Source organism: Delphinapterus leucas, chromosome 16, assembly GCF_059928025.1.
Source record: "Delphinapterus leucas isolate spDelLeu-1000000601 "Yukka" chromosome 16, BTC_Dleu_Yukka2, whole genome shotgun sequence".
Taxonomy (NCBI): Eukaryota; Metazoa; Chordata; class Mammalia; order Artiodactyla; family Monodontidae; genus Delphinapterus; species Delphinapterus leucas.
In genome coordinates this window covers 15,546,605-15,565,054 of record NC_143144.1, presented here as the reverse complement: position 1 = coordinate 15,565,054, position 18,450 = coordinate 15,546,605, and the positions used below count along the sequence as shown (strand labels likewise).

General features: G+C 41.2%; 1 protein-coding gene across 1 annotated transcript in view; it reads left to right on the top strand.

Moving 5' to 3' along the window:
• Positions 1-310: 310 nt before the first annotated feature.
• Positions 311-18,450, top strand: part of SLC16A9 (solute carrier family 16 member 9) — a 38,725-nt gene continuing 20,585 nt past the window's right edge. Inside the window, exons 1-2 of the mRNA XM_022560605.3 lie at positions 311-1,113; positions 15,893-16,036. Coding sequence (XP_022416313.1) covers positions 918-1,113; positions 15,893-16,036 — 340 coding nt within the window. The 5' untranslated portion in view covers positions 311-917. The remainder of the gene's footprint in view (positions 1,114-15,892; positions 16,037-18,450) is intronic.

Genomic DNA, 18,450 nt, shown 5'->3' with positions numbered 1-18,450 from the left:
CTGAAGCAGCTGAAGGGCTGCTGACAGATGTCCTTCAGGGAACAAACCCCATGGGTAATGATTGCCTCTTTTGAAGAGAGTCACCTCACCTGAGGTCATGCCCCCTTCTGGGGTGGCCTGCAATCAGTGAATCAGCAACATGGGCGTGTGAAGGGCCAGCTTCCCACCCCCAACTCAGGGCAACTCTGAAGGGTCAGCCAGCTTTAGAAATCCCCTTCCTTAAGCTGCATGGTAATTTACCTTCTCCTGCTGCTGTCTGGTCTCTTCCATAGAAAGAGAACACCTTTAGTAAACCTCCTCTTGCTAATAAGTAAGAGTGTGTCCTGGGGAACTCAACGTGCCACAGGAAACCAAAAACAGTGATTTCCTGTGCTTGGGTTGGGGTGGGAACCTGGTGAACGGGGGCAAGTTTGGGAAGAAGACTTTACACTCTACACTCTTTGCCTTTTTAAAAAATTGAAGTATAGTTGATTTACAGTGTCGTGTGAGTTTCAGGTGTACGGCAGTGATTCTGAGTCTTTTCCCTTCTAGGTTATTACAAACATATTGAATAGAGTTCCCTGTGCTATACAGTAGGTCCCCGTTGGTTATCTATTTTATGTATGGTAGTGTGTATATGTTAATCCCAAACTCCGAATTTATCCCTTTTATGATATAAAAAACATCTTTTTGGAAACATGTGGATGTATTACTTATTCAAATCAGAAATCAAAATTTTAAAGTTAACTTGGTATATCGATGATATTTTATCCTTTTCCTCTTATATTTTTAGAGAACTTTTTTTATGTTTCAATTTGGGAGGAGATATTTTTAATCTAAAATACCATGCCTCGCTACACTCTAAATATGCTTTTCTTTTTTTCTTTTTGTTTTTGCTTAGGACCTACAGAGAAACACCGCCTTGATCTCACATTACAATGGAATTTAAGAAGCCACCTGACGGTGGCTGGGGCTGGGTGATTGTACTGGCCTCCCTCTTTACTCAGTTTTTGTGTTACGGATCTCCGCTAGCTGTTGGCGTCTTGTACATAGAATGGCTGGACGCCTTTGGTGAAGGGAAGGGAAAAACAGCCTGGGTCGGATCCCTTGCAAGTGGAGTTGGCTTGCTTGCAAGTAAGTGGAGAAACTTATGCTTCTCCTCACTCATTAATCATTTAATTACATTTGCTGCATCATTCACATTGTGCAAGACATAGGAGGCTATTTTCTTTTTTTAAAGTATAGCACCTACTTTGCTGCCTTCACTGAGATTATAAACCACTCTTTCACTGTCATAAATCTATGTGACAATACAGGAATTCCATCAGAGATTCAGTTGTCCGTTCATTCATTCCTTTATATATTTATTTGCTACTGTGTGCCAGGCAGTGTGCTGGATGCTGGATATGAAAGGATGAATGGCAAACACATCATTTCTGCCTTTAAGAGGCTCAGTCTAGTGAGACACACATTTCCACAAATAAGAAAGATACAGGGGTATGAGGGCAGTGATCCAGGTATGTGCGATGAATGCTGGTGACCAAAGGACCAAATATTTTTCAGCAGTCCTGGGAACAGTTCCTCTATGATTCATAATTACTCCTCTCTGATTCGGACACACCGTGATCAGATCGCATGTCCTACATTTGTGTCACCTTCTTAAGAAAAATTTGATATGACAAAGAGTAGTCCCTTCTCAACAATGATAATGACATTAAGGATTTAAATATAGTGTTATGTGTAAGATGTATATGATGTATTTTGTGTGACCTTCATAAAATGTCTCCAAAAGTAATATTCTTTTTTTTTTAATTTATTTAATTTATTTATTTATATTTGGCTGCGTTGGGTCTTCGTTGCCGTGCGTGGGCTTTCTCTAGTTGCAGCGAGCGGGGTCTACTCTTAGTTGTGGTGCGAGGGCTTCTCATGGCGGTGGCTTCTCTTGTTGTGGCTCACGGGCCCTAGGCGCACGGGCTTCAGTAGTTCTGGCTCGCGGGCTTAGTAGTTGTGGCTTGCAGACTCTAGAGCGCAGGCTTAGTAGCTGTGGCGCACGGGCTTAGCTGCTCCGTGGCATGTAGGATCTTCCCGGACCAGGGATCGAACCCGTGTCCCCTGCATTGGCAGGCTGATTCTTAACCACTGTGCCACCAGGGAAGCCCCAAAAGTAATATTCTTGATAAACATTTATCAAGTATGATATAATAGTGATTCTTAACATCTTTAGACAGCACAGTAGGGCGGCTTTTTTTTTAAGGACAAAATCATATGCACTTCAATTTCTGGAGTCACAGTTTGAGCTCTGCAGTAGTATTTAGCGATCATCAGTCTAACGTACTTGGAACTAGTGAAGAACAGACATGCTGTATACACACTACTATATATAAAATAGATAACTAATAAGTACCTACTGTACAGCACATGGAACTCTGTTCAGTACTCTGTAATGGCCTATATGGGAATAGGATCTAAAAAAGAATGGATATATGAATATGTATAACTGATTCAATTTGTTGTACAGCAGAAAGTAACACAACATTGTAAATGAACTACACCCCAATAAAAATTTTTAAAAAAGAACAGATATGCTAAGACGTAGCCCTGGAGTCTTATCCTGAGCTATGACCTTTACATGATTCATTGAGCAAATCACAATCTCTATTCTTATGGGGAAAATGAGGACAGTGAATGTGGTGATTTATAAGGTATTTTTCAACTCTAAAATGATTTACAAAGAAAATGCATTGGCCATTCCTTCTTTTAAATCTGTTATCTTTCCTGATCACTAAAGGGGACTTCTTAAAACAAAACAAAACAAAAATAGTTGCTTCCAATTGATGAATTACTTTGTTAAATTAAACACAAGACTTGAAAAACAATGCTGGATCATGTGGCCATGTCAGATAAGAGAACTAAACGTAACTAAACAAATGAAAATAACACTGTCATTATAAGCGTCAGAAAAGCAGGAAACATTTGCCAAGATTTGTTTGAAAGAGTTTTTCAAAATGTGGATTGTTTGTAAAGCTGTCAAAGCACAAGTGGATGATGACTGATACGTTTGAGAATATAATTTTTAGAAAATGATCTGGTGAGAAGAGAATTTTTAAATGTTCTCCAATTAGTCATTTCTTTTTTGGCTGTGTCAGGTCTTAGTTGCGGCATGCGGGATCTTTGTTGAGGCATGCAGGATCTTTCACTGTGGTGCAGGCTCTTCTTTGTGGTACGGGCTTCTCTCTAGTTGTAGCAGCAGGTTTTCTCTCTCTAGTTGTAGTGGGCAGGCTCCAGGGCGCGTGGGCTCTCTAGTTGTGGTGTGCGGGTTCCAGAGCACATGGGCTCGGTAGTTTGCGGCACGCAGGCTCTCTCATTGAGGCGCAAGAGGTCAGTAGTTGCAGTGCGCGGACTTAGTTGCCCCGTGGCATGTGGGATCTTAGTTCCCCGACCAGGGATCGAACCCTGAGTCCCCTGCATTGGAAGGCAGATTCTTTACCACTGCACCACCAGGGAAGTCCCAATTAGTCATCGCTTCTATTAGCAAATACAAACTTAAACAGAAGTTCAATTACCTTGCCTTCCAGCACAGGTCAAAGGGTAATTGAAATGCTATCTCTGTCAGCACATACTTGGAGAACAAAGCTGTTTTTCAGGAAGTCTGTCCAGGTAAGACTTGAGGGTTTGAGGTGTTCAGGGAAGCTGAGATCTTCTTAGGGATGGATGGGGTATTGGTGGTCAGAGCCGATGCTGAGACTCTGAAAACTGAACTGCAGCGCTCCACTTTCTGCAAGTTCCTAAGTGGATGGACCAGTCTGTCTCAGGGGCCACAAGCAGCTCCCTTCACTCGTAGGCGGGACCAGCTACATAATTTGCAATACCACGTGCAAAATGAAAATGCAAGGCCTCCAGTTACAGAAGTTAAGAATTTCAAGACAGCAGCAGCAGGACAGCAGACCAAGTGCATGGCCCTTCTCAGAGCTGAGTCCAGTGCAGCTGCATTGGTTGCGTGCCTACGAGGCCAGCCCCGCTTGATGGGCTGGAGAGAGAGAGCATCCCACCAAACGTCCAGGGAATGAACAAGTACTGGAGGAGTGTTGGGCTGAAGTGAGAGCTAATCTGAGTCCTGGCTGTACCACCCTGTAGCTGAGGGACCTCGTGCAAGTAACTTATCTTCAGTGTCTTCAGCTAGATGAGAAGACCCTCGAAGCAGCTAATCAGAGCTTTTGCAGATAAACATAGAATACGGAGACCAAAGGGTTCCAGAATGAGGAAGCAGTGAGAAAAAAATGATGACTGGAGAGCTGAGACTTATGGGTGTGTGTTTGTGTGTGTTTGTGCACATGCCTGTGTGCACTTTAGTTAGTGGCTACTGAGTATCTGTGTTGTTGGCTTCCCTTGGCTCTTCATAGCATAAATTAAGGGACAAATCCTGAAAGCTATGTAATACAGTATTAGCAAGAGGGGTCTAGCGGTGTTTGAGCCACATTCATCATGTACTTTGTGGACAACTTTCTTCTACACGAAAACAAACGGATCGGTCCTACCTTGGAAATAGGAAAAGTACATCTCATCATGATTGTCAGTGATTCTTAACCAGGGAGATAATCAGAATCATCTGTAGAAAGATTTCAGCATGTAAATGCTTGGATTTGACCCTCAGACATTCTAATTCAGTCAGTCTTTAGTGGGGCCCACATACGTGAATCTTTTTCAAGCCCCCAAAGTGATTTTCAGTTGGGAGCTACCACTGGCTTAAGCCCTCTCTACTTAGATTGCAGTCTTGCACTCCTTGATGATTCTCAAATGTATATTGGTGCTGACATATTTATAAAGGGAACTCTTGTAGGTTTCTGCTTGAATGTGTCACTGTGTATGCCTTGTAAACCATGACAAATTGTGTCCAGTGGCCCCAGTTCTGGGGAATAAACACATAAACGGACATCTTTGCATCCTTTTTGATAAAAATTAATTTAATTTATATATATGTATTATATATTTACATAAATACATCTTTGATAGTTGCTCTTAAAATCAGGAGTATATATGAATTACTTGAGCTTGTCTAAAAAGCCAGTTTCTTACTCATCAGTGCTGTGAGGTGGGGACGGAGGGTGGTCCCAGGAATCTTCTTTTTAACTAGTTCCCCAGATGATTCTGATGCAGCAAGCCATATTGTAGCTGAGGAACATGAGTTGTTTTCTTTACCCAGTTTTGTCCAGAGAAGGCCTGGTAGGTGTCGTCCTTGACTAGTTCTGTGATCCGACCTCTGGAGATTTATAATTGAGTAAGCACAGCAGAGGTACATTTGCTAAGCAACATACAAAGTCTGCTTTTCGTGTACTTGTCCCTTTAGTTCAAAAAGGGCCCCTTGGGCTTCCCTGGTGGTGCAGTGGTTGAGAGTCCGCCTGCCGAAGCCGGGGATGCGGGTTCGTGCCCCGGTCTGGGAAGATCCCACATGCCGCGGAGCGGCTGGGCCCGTGAGCCATGGCCGCTGAGCCTGCGCGTCCGGAGCCTGTGCTCTGCAACGGGAGAGGCCACAACAGTGAGAGGCCCGCGTACCGCAAAAAAAACAAAAAACAAAAAAACCCAAAAAGTGCCCCTTGTGTGCCTGGCTCAATACCAGCCACCTTCACTTACTTGATCTTGGTCGATCCTCATGATAACACACTGAAATAGGCATTATTGTCCTTAAGGTTTAGTGACCTGCCCAAGATGAACACATTGTCTAAGAGGAAGATTGGAAAAAAAAAGGAGAGAAAGATTGACACCCAAGCAATGGTTTTTCTAACCTGTTAAGTCTGTTTCTTCATCTTTAAATTGGAGATAATAAAAGTACCTACCTGGGACTTCCCTGGTGGTCCAGTGGTTAAGACTCCACACTTCCACTGCAAGGGGCGTGGGTACCATCCTTGGTTGGGGAACTAAGATTCTGCATGCTGCGCGGCACAGCCAAAAATATAAACAAATAAAAAATAAAAGTACCTACCTTATATGATTGCCATGTAGAATACTTGAGATGGTGCTTGTCATATGGTAGGTACTCAACAAATATTAGTTATTAAAGAACAACAATCCCCCACAAATAAAATTACTCTCCCAGGCAGTCCCAGCCAAACTGGAATCTGCAAAAGAAAGAAACCCTTCAGCCTGAAAGACAAAGACATTTCTAGGGGGATGGGCCGGAGGGAGAGCTGTCAAGATTGTATCTAAGCATCTGGAATTTAAAGGCCCACCCATTGTCTTTAACAAACCCAGATTTGGACAGTAGCTAAGAATAGCGGAAAGACAAGCAATTCTTAACTTTATACTCTTTATAACCTTAATTCTTTCTCTTTGAAACTTGAGTAATTGAGAAAATACTAAGAAGTAGACTTCTCATCTGAATTGTTTTTCCAGATGATCCTTAGGATGAATAAAGCTGAATATCAAGGATTCGGCCTCCCTCAGTTATACACCGTCATTACGCACACTCAGAGAATCTCTTCTCCTGTGTGTTAGGGAGGCCCAGACATCATCTCTGCTATAAGGGATTTAGAGTCTCAGGGCAGAGACAGGAAAAAAGGGTAGTAATGCCTTGAGACTTCACCACAAATACCAAGAACAGCAAGAACAAGGCAGTCTCTGGAGTTTTATAGAGATAGGCTGTGAAGTGGGCCAGAGGGGAGGGTGGGCTGGGCCAGATGCATGGGCATGGAGAGGGCAGTCCACGCAGAGTCCCCGTGTGCAAAGCCCTGGCATCGCGCTGCAGGTGATGCAGTCTGGTAGAGTACATTTGGTTGCAGAAGGAGTGATGTGTTAGGAGCTGTGATAGTCTGTGTCTACTTGGCTAGGGCTGCATTCCACGGTTAGTCAAACACTCATGGAGGTATCACTGTGAAGGTATCTTATAGATGCGCTCCAAGTCCATAATCAATTGACTTGAAGTAAGCGAGATTATATTAAATAATCTAGATGGATCTGATTCAATTCACTGAAAGTCTTTATGAGTAGAAATGAGCTTTTCCAGAAGAAGAAATTCAGCCTACGGCTATAGCTTCATCCTGTGGGAGAGAGTTCCAATCGGCCCTTCCTGAGGCCTAGTCCTGTGGATGCTGTCCTTGCCTAGCCAGGTCCCAAAACCACGTAAACCAGTTCCTTGCAATAAATCTCTTAACGGAAGTCTTCTTCTGGTTCAGCTTCTCTGGTCGAAACCTGAAGGATTCAGAAGGAATGGAAGGTAACTGAACTAAAGGGTGATCATGGCCTTATATTGTTTTAAGTTGGGAGAAAGCACGCTTTGGTTGGGTGTTATGCTTCACATTCAAGGAGAAGGGTGGGACCATTTTTCTGACCACAGAGGTGCTGATACAGCAGGCAGATCTTTTGTTCTGTAGTTCTGTACTCCAGATAGATTTAACAGTCCCCTCCCTCTCTCTTTTTTTTGTCTTTAATTCCTCCAAAGATCTTCAAATCCCTAATGAGTCAGTGCATCTATCTCCAGGTTAATATAATGAGTCAGTATAGCCAACAGGCTTGCTGCGTGAATTGTGAGTGTTGGCAGAGCTGGCTTGCAGCATTATCTGTACAGTTTTACCCCCTGTTAACTCCTTGCGTAGGACTGAACTCCTGCCTCCTACAAGGATGCTGTTACATTGGCCCATTCCCAGTGTGCTAGGCAGGTCTAGGGTTTGGTGAGAATCTTGGCAGGTTTTGCTGACTTGAAGAAGGCAAATGTACATGATACACCAAAGCAACCGATAAGCAAGGTGATCGGTATACTTGAGAGCAAGGATTTGAGTGGATGTGGTTCTGTAGTGCCTTTTTCTTCCTCAGGAAGATGAACTTAAAATTCCTGATCTCAGGGACTTCCCTGGCGGTCCAGTGGTTAAGACTCCGCCTTCCAGTGTGGGGTGCGGGTTCCCTCCCTAGTCGGGGAACTAAGGTCCCACATGCTGCGGGGTGTGGCCAAAAATTTAAAAAAAAAAAAGGGGGGGGGGAGTAAGAAGTGAGGAACCTGCCAGTTTGTTGGGCTCCCCGCCTTGTAAGTAGAGGGATAGGACTCGTGGGCCTAATCAATCTGCTGTCTTAGGAAATCCTTGCAGTGCTTCAAGCACACAGCCTGGTTACTGCTATAATTTATTTCTCATTGTACCGTCAGCATACTTACGACAGTAGGCCATCCTACCACTCTGGGAACTCTCTGAAACTTTTTGGGAGAGAGAAGTGCATGGAAGTTGATTTCTTTCCCAAAGGGAATAATTTCTTTTCCAAAGCTGTCTTATAAAAATTACAACTTGGAGAACCACATTATAGTTCTCTTCTCTCCATTTAGAATGTATTTTCATCTCTTTTGACAATACTTCACAGCGCAGTTCAAGGCTCAGTTCTTTGGCCCATGGTGATCTCCCTTTTCTGAAATCCCCAAACACATGAGCTGAACCTTTCTTTTGTGCTTATTGCCCATGGCCTTAGGTTTTGATATGTGTTTGTTTTGCCTTTTGGTCTAGGTCAGAAATTTTGCATCTTCTTCTCTGTGTCCTTATCTACCATGATATGGGACTCCAGTGCTGTGTGGTCCAGTACAGTAAGCACTGGCCACATGTGGCTGTTGGGCACTTGAAATGTGGCTAGTCCAAGATGAGATGTGCTATAAGTGTAACAAATACACAGTGAATTTCAAAGACTTAGTACAAAACAAAGGAGTGTAAAATATCTCTTTAATCATGTTGAAATGATGATGTTTTCGATGTATTTGGTTAGATAAAATATATTACTGAAATCAATTTTACCTCTTCTTATTTATGTAATGTAGCTAGTAGAAAGTTTAAAATTCCATGTGTGCCTCCTTATCTTTCTGTTTTGCAGCAGTGCCGCTCTAATGGATGCTTGGTAAATAGTGAAGGAATGGTAATGGTCAAATATTTACTCTTTTGTTTGATTAATGCAGACCTAAATTTATGTTACTAGCAAACTTTTAAAGATGTGTATTCTTCCTATTAATTTTAATAGCCAGCAAAAATTTAACTCCATTTCTTCCCACATTACCCTGAAGGGCTAAAGGAAACAATTTCATCCCTTAACGTGTACATCCTTCTGACTTCCTTAGAACAACTCATCCTTCTCATTTTCTTTCTTTTTTTAAAAAATAATTTTTATTGGGGTATAGTTGATTTTCAGTGTTGTGTTAGTTTCTGCTGTACAGCAAAGTGAATCAGTTATACATGTGCATATGCATATATCCGCTCTTCTTTTAGATTCTTTTCCCATATAGGTCATTACAGAACACCGAGTAGAGTTCCCTGTGCTATACAGTAGGTTCTTATTAGTTATCTATTTTATATATAGTAGTGTATATATGTCAATCCCAGTCTCCCAATTTATCCCTCCCCTCCTTTCCCCCTTGGTAACCATAAGTTTGTTTTCTACATCTGTGGCTCTGTTTCTGTTTTGTAAATAAGTTCATTTGTACCACTTTTTAGATTCCACATATAAGTGATATCATATGATATTTGTCTTTGTCTGACTTACTTCACTTAGTATGATCAGCTCTAGGTCCATCCATGTCACTGCAAATGGCATTATTTTGTTCTCTTTTATGGCTGAGTAATATTCCGTTGTATATATGTACCACATCTTCTCATCCTTCTCATTTTCTAATTCACCCTTGATCGTAACAAAACACTTTTTCCGCAAGAGTTTTCATTTTCATTTCCTTCATTTAATTCCCCTCATTGGCTGAGAATGATATCAATCAGTCTTATTTGCAGATGACCATTAACAAATGATTTTATGTTTTTGTTTTGTTTTGTATTTAAGAGGTTGTAGGGCTTGAAAGTACGACCGCATCCTCCTTTCGTTCCTCATTCATCACTTGGGTTTATAGCAACAGTCCCTGACCTTTTTGGCACCAGGGACTGGTTTCGTGGAAGACAATTTTTCCATGGGGTGGGAGATGGTTCAGGCGGTAATGTGAGCGGTGGGGAGCGGCAGATGAAGCTCCGCTCGCTCGCCCACCACTCACCTCCTGCTGTGCGGCCTGGTTCCTAACACGCCTCAGGACCAGTACTGGTCTGTGGCCCAGAGGTTGGAGACCCTTGGTTTATAGAGTTACTCCCTAATATATAGGTTCTTACCTTTTGTGAGGGAACGTGTCAGCATTGTGCCAAAGATGTTGCCAGGCTACTATGCAGGAGAATGGAATATCTTTTAAGAGCCCTGCGTACGTCTTAGCGCCCCACCTGCCACCTGCCATCCTCAGACTCGTCTTCTGTTCTGATTGCTAGCTCTGCTACTTAGCATTTTCAGTTCATCCAACCAATCAAGATTAATCACCCAGACAGAAGGTAGTAATAATGGCCCCTAAACCCCAATACACATACAACCGTGAGTTCAAGAAGACTTTTTATGAAAGGCAAAATGAATATAAAGGCAGTGATATGTAGTGTTTGTAACCATCTTCTTTTTTTTTTTTTTTTTAGGAAATTTCTTCACCTATTTATAAAAATCCTCAAATAGAAAAAAACACAAGGAAAATTAGGCAATCTTTTGAACTGATTGATAATGAAAATAATATATTATTTTTTTCATTAAGCCAAAGTTGTGCTTAGTGGGCAATGTAAGCTTTAAATTTGTATACTAAGGAAAAATTATAATTTCTATAACTATTTTCCAGGACAGAAGTCTGGCAGACTTGGCTGGGTACGCTGCTTAGGGTCTCAGAAGGCCAAAATCAAGGTGTCAGCTGTTCTCGGCCCTTATCCGGAGACTGAGGGAAAGTCCATTTTAAGGCTCACTAGGTTGTTAGCTAAATTCAATTCTGTGTGGCTGTAGGACTGAAGTCCTCATTTCTTCACTAGCCTTTGCCTAGAGGTCATTCTCGGTTTCTAGAAAGGAACACTGTTCAAACTCGTTTATAAGGTTAAAATTATCCTGACTCTAAAACCAGACTGATACATTACAAAACAAACAAACAAACAAAATGAATATAAAGGCAGTGATATGTAGTGTGTGTGTGTGTGTGCGCGCGCACGCGCGCGTGTGTGTGTAACTTCTTACTGGCTTCCATTTTACGCTGAAATTGTATCCTTCTCACTATTTCCTTATTAAAATATTCCTTCTTCCTCTTTAATGAAATGACAGTGATAATAGATAGTTATTACATTTAAAAATGTCTTTACTTGTCAAAATAGGAAAATTGGCAACCCAGTGATGACGTTCCTCCCTCCCTTTTTTTCTAAAATTTTATAGATTCCAAGGAGTGGAGTTACTGGTTCATATTACAAGTTAAGTACCTTTTGTTCCAAAGGTCCCTTCTGCAAAGTAAAAGACCTGAAGCCTCATAAGAAATCTCCCCTGAGAGTAGTCCTTTGATTTAATGAATCTGAGTAATTCAGATGAGGAGTGCTGAGGTGTAATCTATGGTTTATCATCTTGGAGAACTTGCCTGTTACTAGGAAGAGCTAAACACATAAATGTGTCAGTTTTGTCGATGTGACTCACTGGTCACTTCCAGTTATACTTTGCCCTAATTGTTATTGATGAAACCTGGGGCTATTGTGGTTTAAATCTGTGTAAATCAAGTCTAGAAATACCCTGGTTCTGAGGGTGAGAATAAAATAGTTTGCTCTAAATTTTAAACACCAAAATGAACATAAATCTCATGTTTTCATCTTCTGTAAATTCATAAAATTACTTAGGCTGTAAGATATTAACAAAAGAACATAGGTGTTTTTTAAATTGATATTTCTAGAAAAACATTAAGGTGCCAATGGAAATACATCTCAATTGGGAAGAATGCTGGGCTGACTTTGGCCTTAGCCCTGTCATTGATTAGCTATGGATTCTTGGTCAAATCACATGATCCTTCTAAACTACAGTTTCATCATTTTTTAAATGAGGTCTTTGGACCCTTTCCAAGGCCCCATTCAGCTCTAAAATTCTTTGTCTTTAACCTCTGACATCAAGATTTTTTCCTCTAAGTAAGCAGCAGGTGGTGGTGTGAAAGTAGAGAATTTTTTTCTTCTAGTTTTGTTGAGATGTAATTGACATACAGCACTGTATAAGGTTAAGGTGTACAGCATAATGATTTGACTTACATCGATCATGAATTGATTACCACAATAAGTTTAGTGAACCTCCATCATTTCATATAGGTACAAGATTAAAGCGATAGAAAAAAATATTTTTTCCCTTGTGATGAGAGCTCTCAGGATTTACCCTCTTAACAACTTCCATATATAACACACAACAGTGTTAATTATATTTATCATGTTGTCCATTTCATCACTAGTACTTACTTATCTTTTTTTTTTTTGCGGTACGCGGGCCTCTCACTGTTGTGGTCTCTCCCGTTGCGGAGCACAGGCTCCGGACGCGCAGGCTCAGCGGCCATGGCTCACGGGCCCAGCCGCTCCGCGGCATGTGGGATCTTCCCGGACCGGGGCACAAACCCGTGTCGGCAGGCGGACTCTCAACCACTGGGCCACCAGGGAAGCCCATACTTATTTATCTTAAAACTGGAAATTTATACCTTTTGACCACTATCATCCAAGTCCCCGTCCGCTATCCCCTACCTTTGGTAACCAGAAATTTGATCTCTTTTTCTATGAGCCTTTTTGTTGGCTTGTTTGTTTTTGAAGTATAACTGACTTACAACACTATATTAGTTCCAGTACACAACATAGTGATTTGATATTTCTACACATCTTAAAATGATCACCACAATGAGTGTAATTACAGTATGTTACCATACGAAGATATTACATAACTCTTGACTATATTCCCCACACAGTACATTTCATACCTGTGACTCATTTATTTTGTAACTGGAAGTTCTAACCTCTTAATTTCCCTCATCTATTTCTCTCTCCCCCTACGCCCCTCCCCTCTGGCAACCACGTGTTTGTTCTCTGACTCTGTGTATCTATGACTCTGTTTCTGTGTAAATATGTTTTTTCATTTGTTTTGTTTTTTAGATTACACATATGAGTGAAATCATACAGTATTTGTCTTTCTCTGTCTGACTTATTTCACTTAGTATAATATTCTTTAGGTCCATCCATGCTGTCACAAATGACAAGATTTCATTCTTTTTTTTATAGCTGAGTAATATTCCATTGTATATATATACCACATCCATTCATCTATTGATGGGCACTTAAGTTGGTTTCATATCCTGGCTATTGTATATAATGCTGCAGTGAACATAGGGATGCATATATCTTTTCAAATTAGTGTTTTTGTTTTCTTTGGATAAATACCCAGGAGTGGAATTGCTGGATCGTATGGTAGTTCTATTTTTAAGTTTTTGAGGAATCTCCATATTGTTTTCCGTTGTGACTGTACCAGTTTACCTTCCCACCAACAGTGCATGAGGGTTCCCCTTTATCCACATCCTTATCAACACTTGTTATTTGTTATCTTTTTGATAAAGGCCAGACAGGTGTGAGGTGAGAAGTTTTTTAAAAACAGTTTTCAATTTGCTGTTTTCATCTGTCAAAGAATTTCTGCTCATTTCTTCCTTAGGCTTAATTTTATTCAACGAATCATGTATTAGGCAAACATGATTTAAGAATTTATCACAAAATTTATGATAATATTATACATTTTATAAAATAGTTGTTTTGGTTGTACATGCTGTGAAAATTATTACCCTTCACCCCACCCCCATCTTCCCAAACTTTGAGTTTCCTTGTAGGGTTAACATGCCCTAAGGAGCATAAATTTAAAGTCCTGCTTTGAGGATGAAACTTGAAACTTTTCAAGTATGCCAGTAACAATCTCTATTTCAATTCCATGTGCCTGTTAAATTTGTAAACACTGACTGTCAATGTCAATACAATTTGGTAAACAACATAGAAGGCTCATGACTTTATGATGTCAACATCCTTTTATGAAATTTAAAATCATTTCTATTTTTGAAGTATCTAAGTGTTTCTCGTTGGGTATACACATAGCTCAACTGTCAGATAAGTTTGGTCTTTCAAATGGATTTTCCTCCTAAAACACTGGAGTAGAATATTCCCCTCTGTCATGTAAATATATCAGTCTGCTCTTCCATACTGGCTCACACAAGAGGGCTTGAAATGACAGGGGCCAGTTCATGACCAGGGAGGAATGTGGGATGGCTCTAGGCATTGAAAGCTGGTGGTATCTCAGTGGTCATAACCTGGTCTTAAATACGTGCTTAAGAGACTCTCTGTTATTGGTAAAAACGGGCTTGGGATCATCAGATCCTGGCTCCCCCACTTGCTAACAGTGAGACTGTGGATGGATGACACTATCTCTCCATTTGAGGTTTCCTAAAATGTTTTAAGATATGTACAGAAAAGTGTGCATATCCTGAGAGTATAGCTCAGTGAATTGTTTTTACAAACCAGACACACCCATGTAATGAGCACATTCACATCCAGGAACAGGACGTTAGCAGTACCTAGAAGTTGGGCTGTGTTTCCTTCTGGTTATAGCTTCCTACCCCCTACCAAAGACCCCCTATCCTGACTTCTGACTGTAGATTAATTTTGTCTGTTTTTGTACTTCTTATGATTGGTATTACACAATGTGTACTTTTTCTTGTTGTATCTTTCACTCCACATACATTTGTGAGATACACCTGCATTAATGTGTGTAGCTGTAGGTCATTCATTCTCATGGCCATATGGTAGTCCATTGTATGAATACACCAGAATCTACTTATACCTTCCACTACTGAGGAACATCTGGATCTGTGGGTGCTGGCTACTGTGACTAGTTCTGCTATGACCATTTATGTCCATGACTTTTGGTGTAGGTGTACATAGAAGTAGCACTTCAGAGTCATACAGCGCTGTGTTCCGCTTTGGGAGGTCACGCTAGCAGTTTATGGGAGTTGTGATTGCTGCACATCCTTGCTCACACTTATTGTTGTCTGCCTTTTGCCATTCTGGTGAGCATGCTTTTTAAAAATTGGGAATAATGATTTGTACCTTGAAAGGTTGTTGTGAACTCAATTAAGATGTTTCTCTTTGCTTTTAAACGTTGGGCCCTTTCTTCTAACCATGGCATGGACAACCCTTCTGAGCTTCGGTTTCCTTCCATGTAAATAAGACTACTGGGCTGAGTAACCCTTCATGTCCTTTTATTTCTGATATGCTAAGCTCCGTAGTTGTAGATACTGTCAAGGTAACAGTGCTAGTGAGAGAGAATTTCACTATCACTTAAATCCCAGTACGTGAGCAGTTGCCCACTTCCACATAGAACTGGTCCAGGTAATGGTCCCTTTTACCCGTCAGTCAACAGTGCACTTCCTTCCCCAAATTCCAGGTTACATGTAGTATGTAGGACAGTGATACTGACAAAGTCGTGCCCGGGTGGGTAGGGTAGAGGCATTTGCCTCACCTGCCAAAATCTTCTCTAGGAAGGGAGTAACTACCCTCACTTCATCCCTTTATAAGGATGCTATGGATAGCATTGAGTCAATCATTAAGTTTATTTTTACCATCAATTATATGACTGGCCTTGTGCTGGATAGGAGCTCTGGGTAGAAAAGATGCATGGCAAGTACAGGAGACCGAAATCCTGATGCACTCAACAGCCAGATGGCCTGGGTTTTTACTTCTTGTTACTCTGAGGGTGGCTGCCGCTGTTATTCTCATTGAAAATTTAATAAAGTCTGACTCCAGAACCCCGATTTCTTAGCTATGTGACCTTCCTCTTCTGACACTTTAATTTCCTTATCAGAAAAGTGAGGATAACGAAAGCACCTACCTCCCAGGAAAGCAGGGAGATTATAATGAAGGGAGATTGTTTATGTGAAGTAGCAGGGTGTCCAACCCATAGTGAACACACAGTAGCTTATTATTGCCGTTGTTGTTTTACGATGGAATCATTTTAAATTTCGGATGGATGATAGGATGTGGAGAGGAGGTTACTGTTAAATAAGTGAAGGTTTCATTTATGATTTTAGGTCCTGTGTGCAGCCTGTGTGTCTCATCTTTTGGAGCAAGAGCCGTGACAATCTTCAGTGGCTTCATGGTGGCAGGAGGCCTCATGTTGAGCAGTTTTGCCCCCAATATCTACTTTCTGTTTTTTTCCTATGGCATTGTTGTAGGTAAGAAACTTGGTCCCCGTGATGCTTTTCTGAGCTTTGAGAGTTAAATGTTTTACCCGTGTGACGTTTCTTATTCAGTTAATGTAAGGAGTGAAAATGCTCAGGAATAATTCACTTTCGGCAACCACTTTACCAAAAATTGTTGCTTTAGTAAAACGTCCACCCAGTGAATCAAAATACTTCAAAGGATAAATGTGTTTTTTTGTTTGTTTGTTTGTTTGTTTGCGGTACGCCGGCCTCTCACTGCTGTGGCCTCTCCCATTGCGGAGCACAGGCTGCGGACGCGCAGGCTCAGCGGCCATGGCTCACGGGCCCAGCCGCTCCGCGGCATGTGGGATCTTCCCAGACCGGGGCACGAACCCGCGTCCCCTGCATCGGCAGGCGGACTCTCAACCACTGCGCCACCAGGGAAGCCCGATAAATGTGTTTTAACAATGCCCATTTTGTTTTCTTGCAAGGCATGGGGAGGTTTTTTTTTTTTATTTCAGCCCTTGTCTCTCTAGCACAAAAAAGGAAAGGAGGGAGAGAAGCATGCAACTTAGATGTCGCTGACACCTGCCACTTCTCACTGATGTAGGAAATGGTCCCTTTCCTATTGGGCGGTTAAGCAGGGCTCTGTTGAACTGTTGGTGTTCTAAACATCCTTGCTGTTCCACAGCACCTGTCACCAGGGCCCCAACCACAAGGTGATAGCAGAAGTAAAAAGCAGAGTTTAAAGCACGTAATAATAATGATTATTTTTGTTAAAGGTGAGGCATGAGTGAAGAAAACTGAGTGGTGGGGATGATTAATGATGATCTTGGTTACAGAAGAGGAAAGGGTCCAGGGCTCAGGGCCTGAGAGCACTGGCAATTTGGGGGGGAATGCTTTTGTGATGTATTGCACTCATTGTATTCAATGTCAAACATCACCAGACTCAGGATCCCTAGGAGCTGTTGGTGGGGAATTTTTAAAAGACTCTGACTTTCAAAGTTTCTTCTTAATGTCTGAAAGAACTGAATTCTTTTTTCTTTTAAATAATAAAAATTTATTTTGTAAATCAAATAATCACTTTCAAATGTTTCCTCTATGTAAGTCCTCTATGTGTAGGAATTAGAATTTTTTAATAATACACCAATGTTATCATATACAATTGGAGGGAATAACAGTTGAAATACAGTGTAGGCAGAAGTTGTCCTAGTTTTTCATATTCAATTTGAACAAAGAGAAAAGTATATTAGTTGCATAGAGAGAATGAAATATTTTATTTTAGATCATAAAAATATTATGCCCACTTTATTATATAGTAAAATGTAATTGAATATTTGCTTAAGTAATGAAAGGGTTAAGAAATGATTTGGGTTATAATCAGAGGAACATAAGCTATAAATCTGTAGAAAGATTGCTATTTTCCAAATGAAATCCCGATAAAAGGCTAAACAGTTTCAAACATTTTATATAAAGAATGAATTAGGGCTTCCCTGGTGGTGCAGAGGTTGAGAGTCCGCCTGCTGATGCAGGGGACGCAGGTTCGTGCCCCAGTCTGGGAAGACCCCACGTGCCGCGGAGCGGCTGGGCCCGTGAGCCATGGCCGCTGAGCGTGCGCGTCCGGAGCCTGTGTTCCGCAACGGGAGAGGCCACAACAGTGAGAGGCCCGCGTACCACAAAAATAAATAAATAAATAAAAGAATGAATTATTCCTGATCAACATGTTTTTTTTGCTTTAGTGTCAGAAAAGTCACAACACATTTGATAAACGTATGTTAAGAGCCAGTTTTCTAGACATGAGCTCCGTAGTACCATCTATATGACGTTTGTTCAGAAATGATGGCAAAATTCTTAGAACACAGCATATTAGGGTGGAGGAAGAGCTGCCTGCCAGCGCTGACACAGCTAATTAACAGGAGGAGAAGCTGCAAAGGAAAAGACTGGAACAGAGCAGATCTCATTGCTACATGTGGCAGCAAAGGGAAAAGCACAGCTGAGCCGGACACAACCCAGGCAGGGACACAGACGCTGTGGCTCAGGATTTTGGTGTTTAAATACTTCAGAGACAAATTCCAGCAAGATGGTTGGTTTGAGTCAAGTCTGAAAGAATTTAATTTTTTTGACTACCAATATTCGTTTTTTTCACATGGGGATATTTCCCCAATAATAAATAATAGAAATTATAGCCGCTAATATTCCAGTAGGTAGTGTGTGCTAGGCTCTGCTTTATATGATCTCATCCTGTCTTCATGTGAGCCCATTTTACAGAGAGGGAAAGTGAAGCTCAAGCAAAGTGAAATTACTAACTAAAGCCACATAGGTAGGAGATTTGGGGTTGAATCCATTCAGTCTGACACCAGATCCTGACCTCTTTTACATATTTGTCATTATTTGTAGTGCTTTTAGAACTCTTGAAGTTTATTTTAAATTTAACTACATACCCAAAT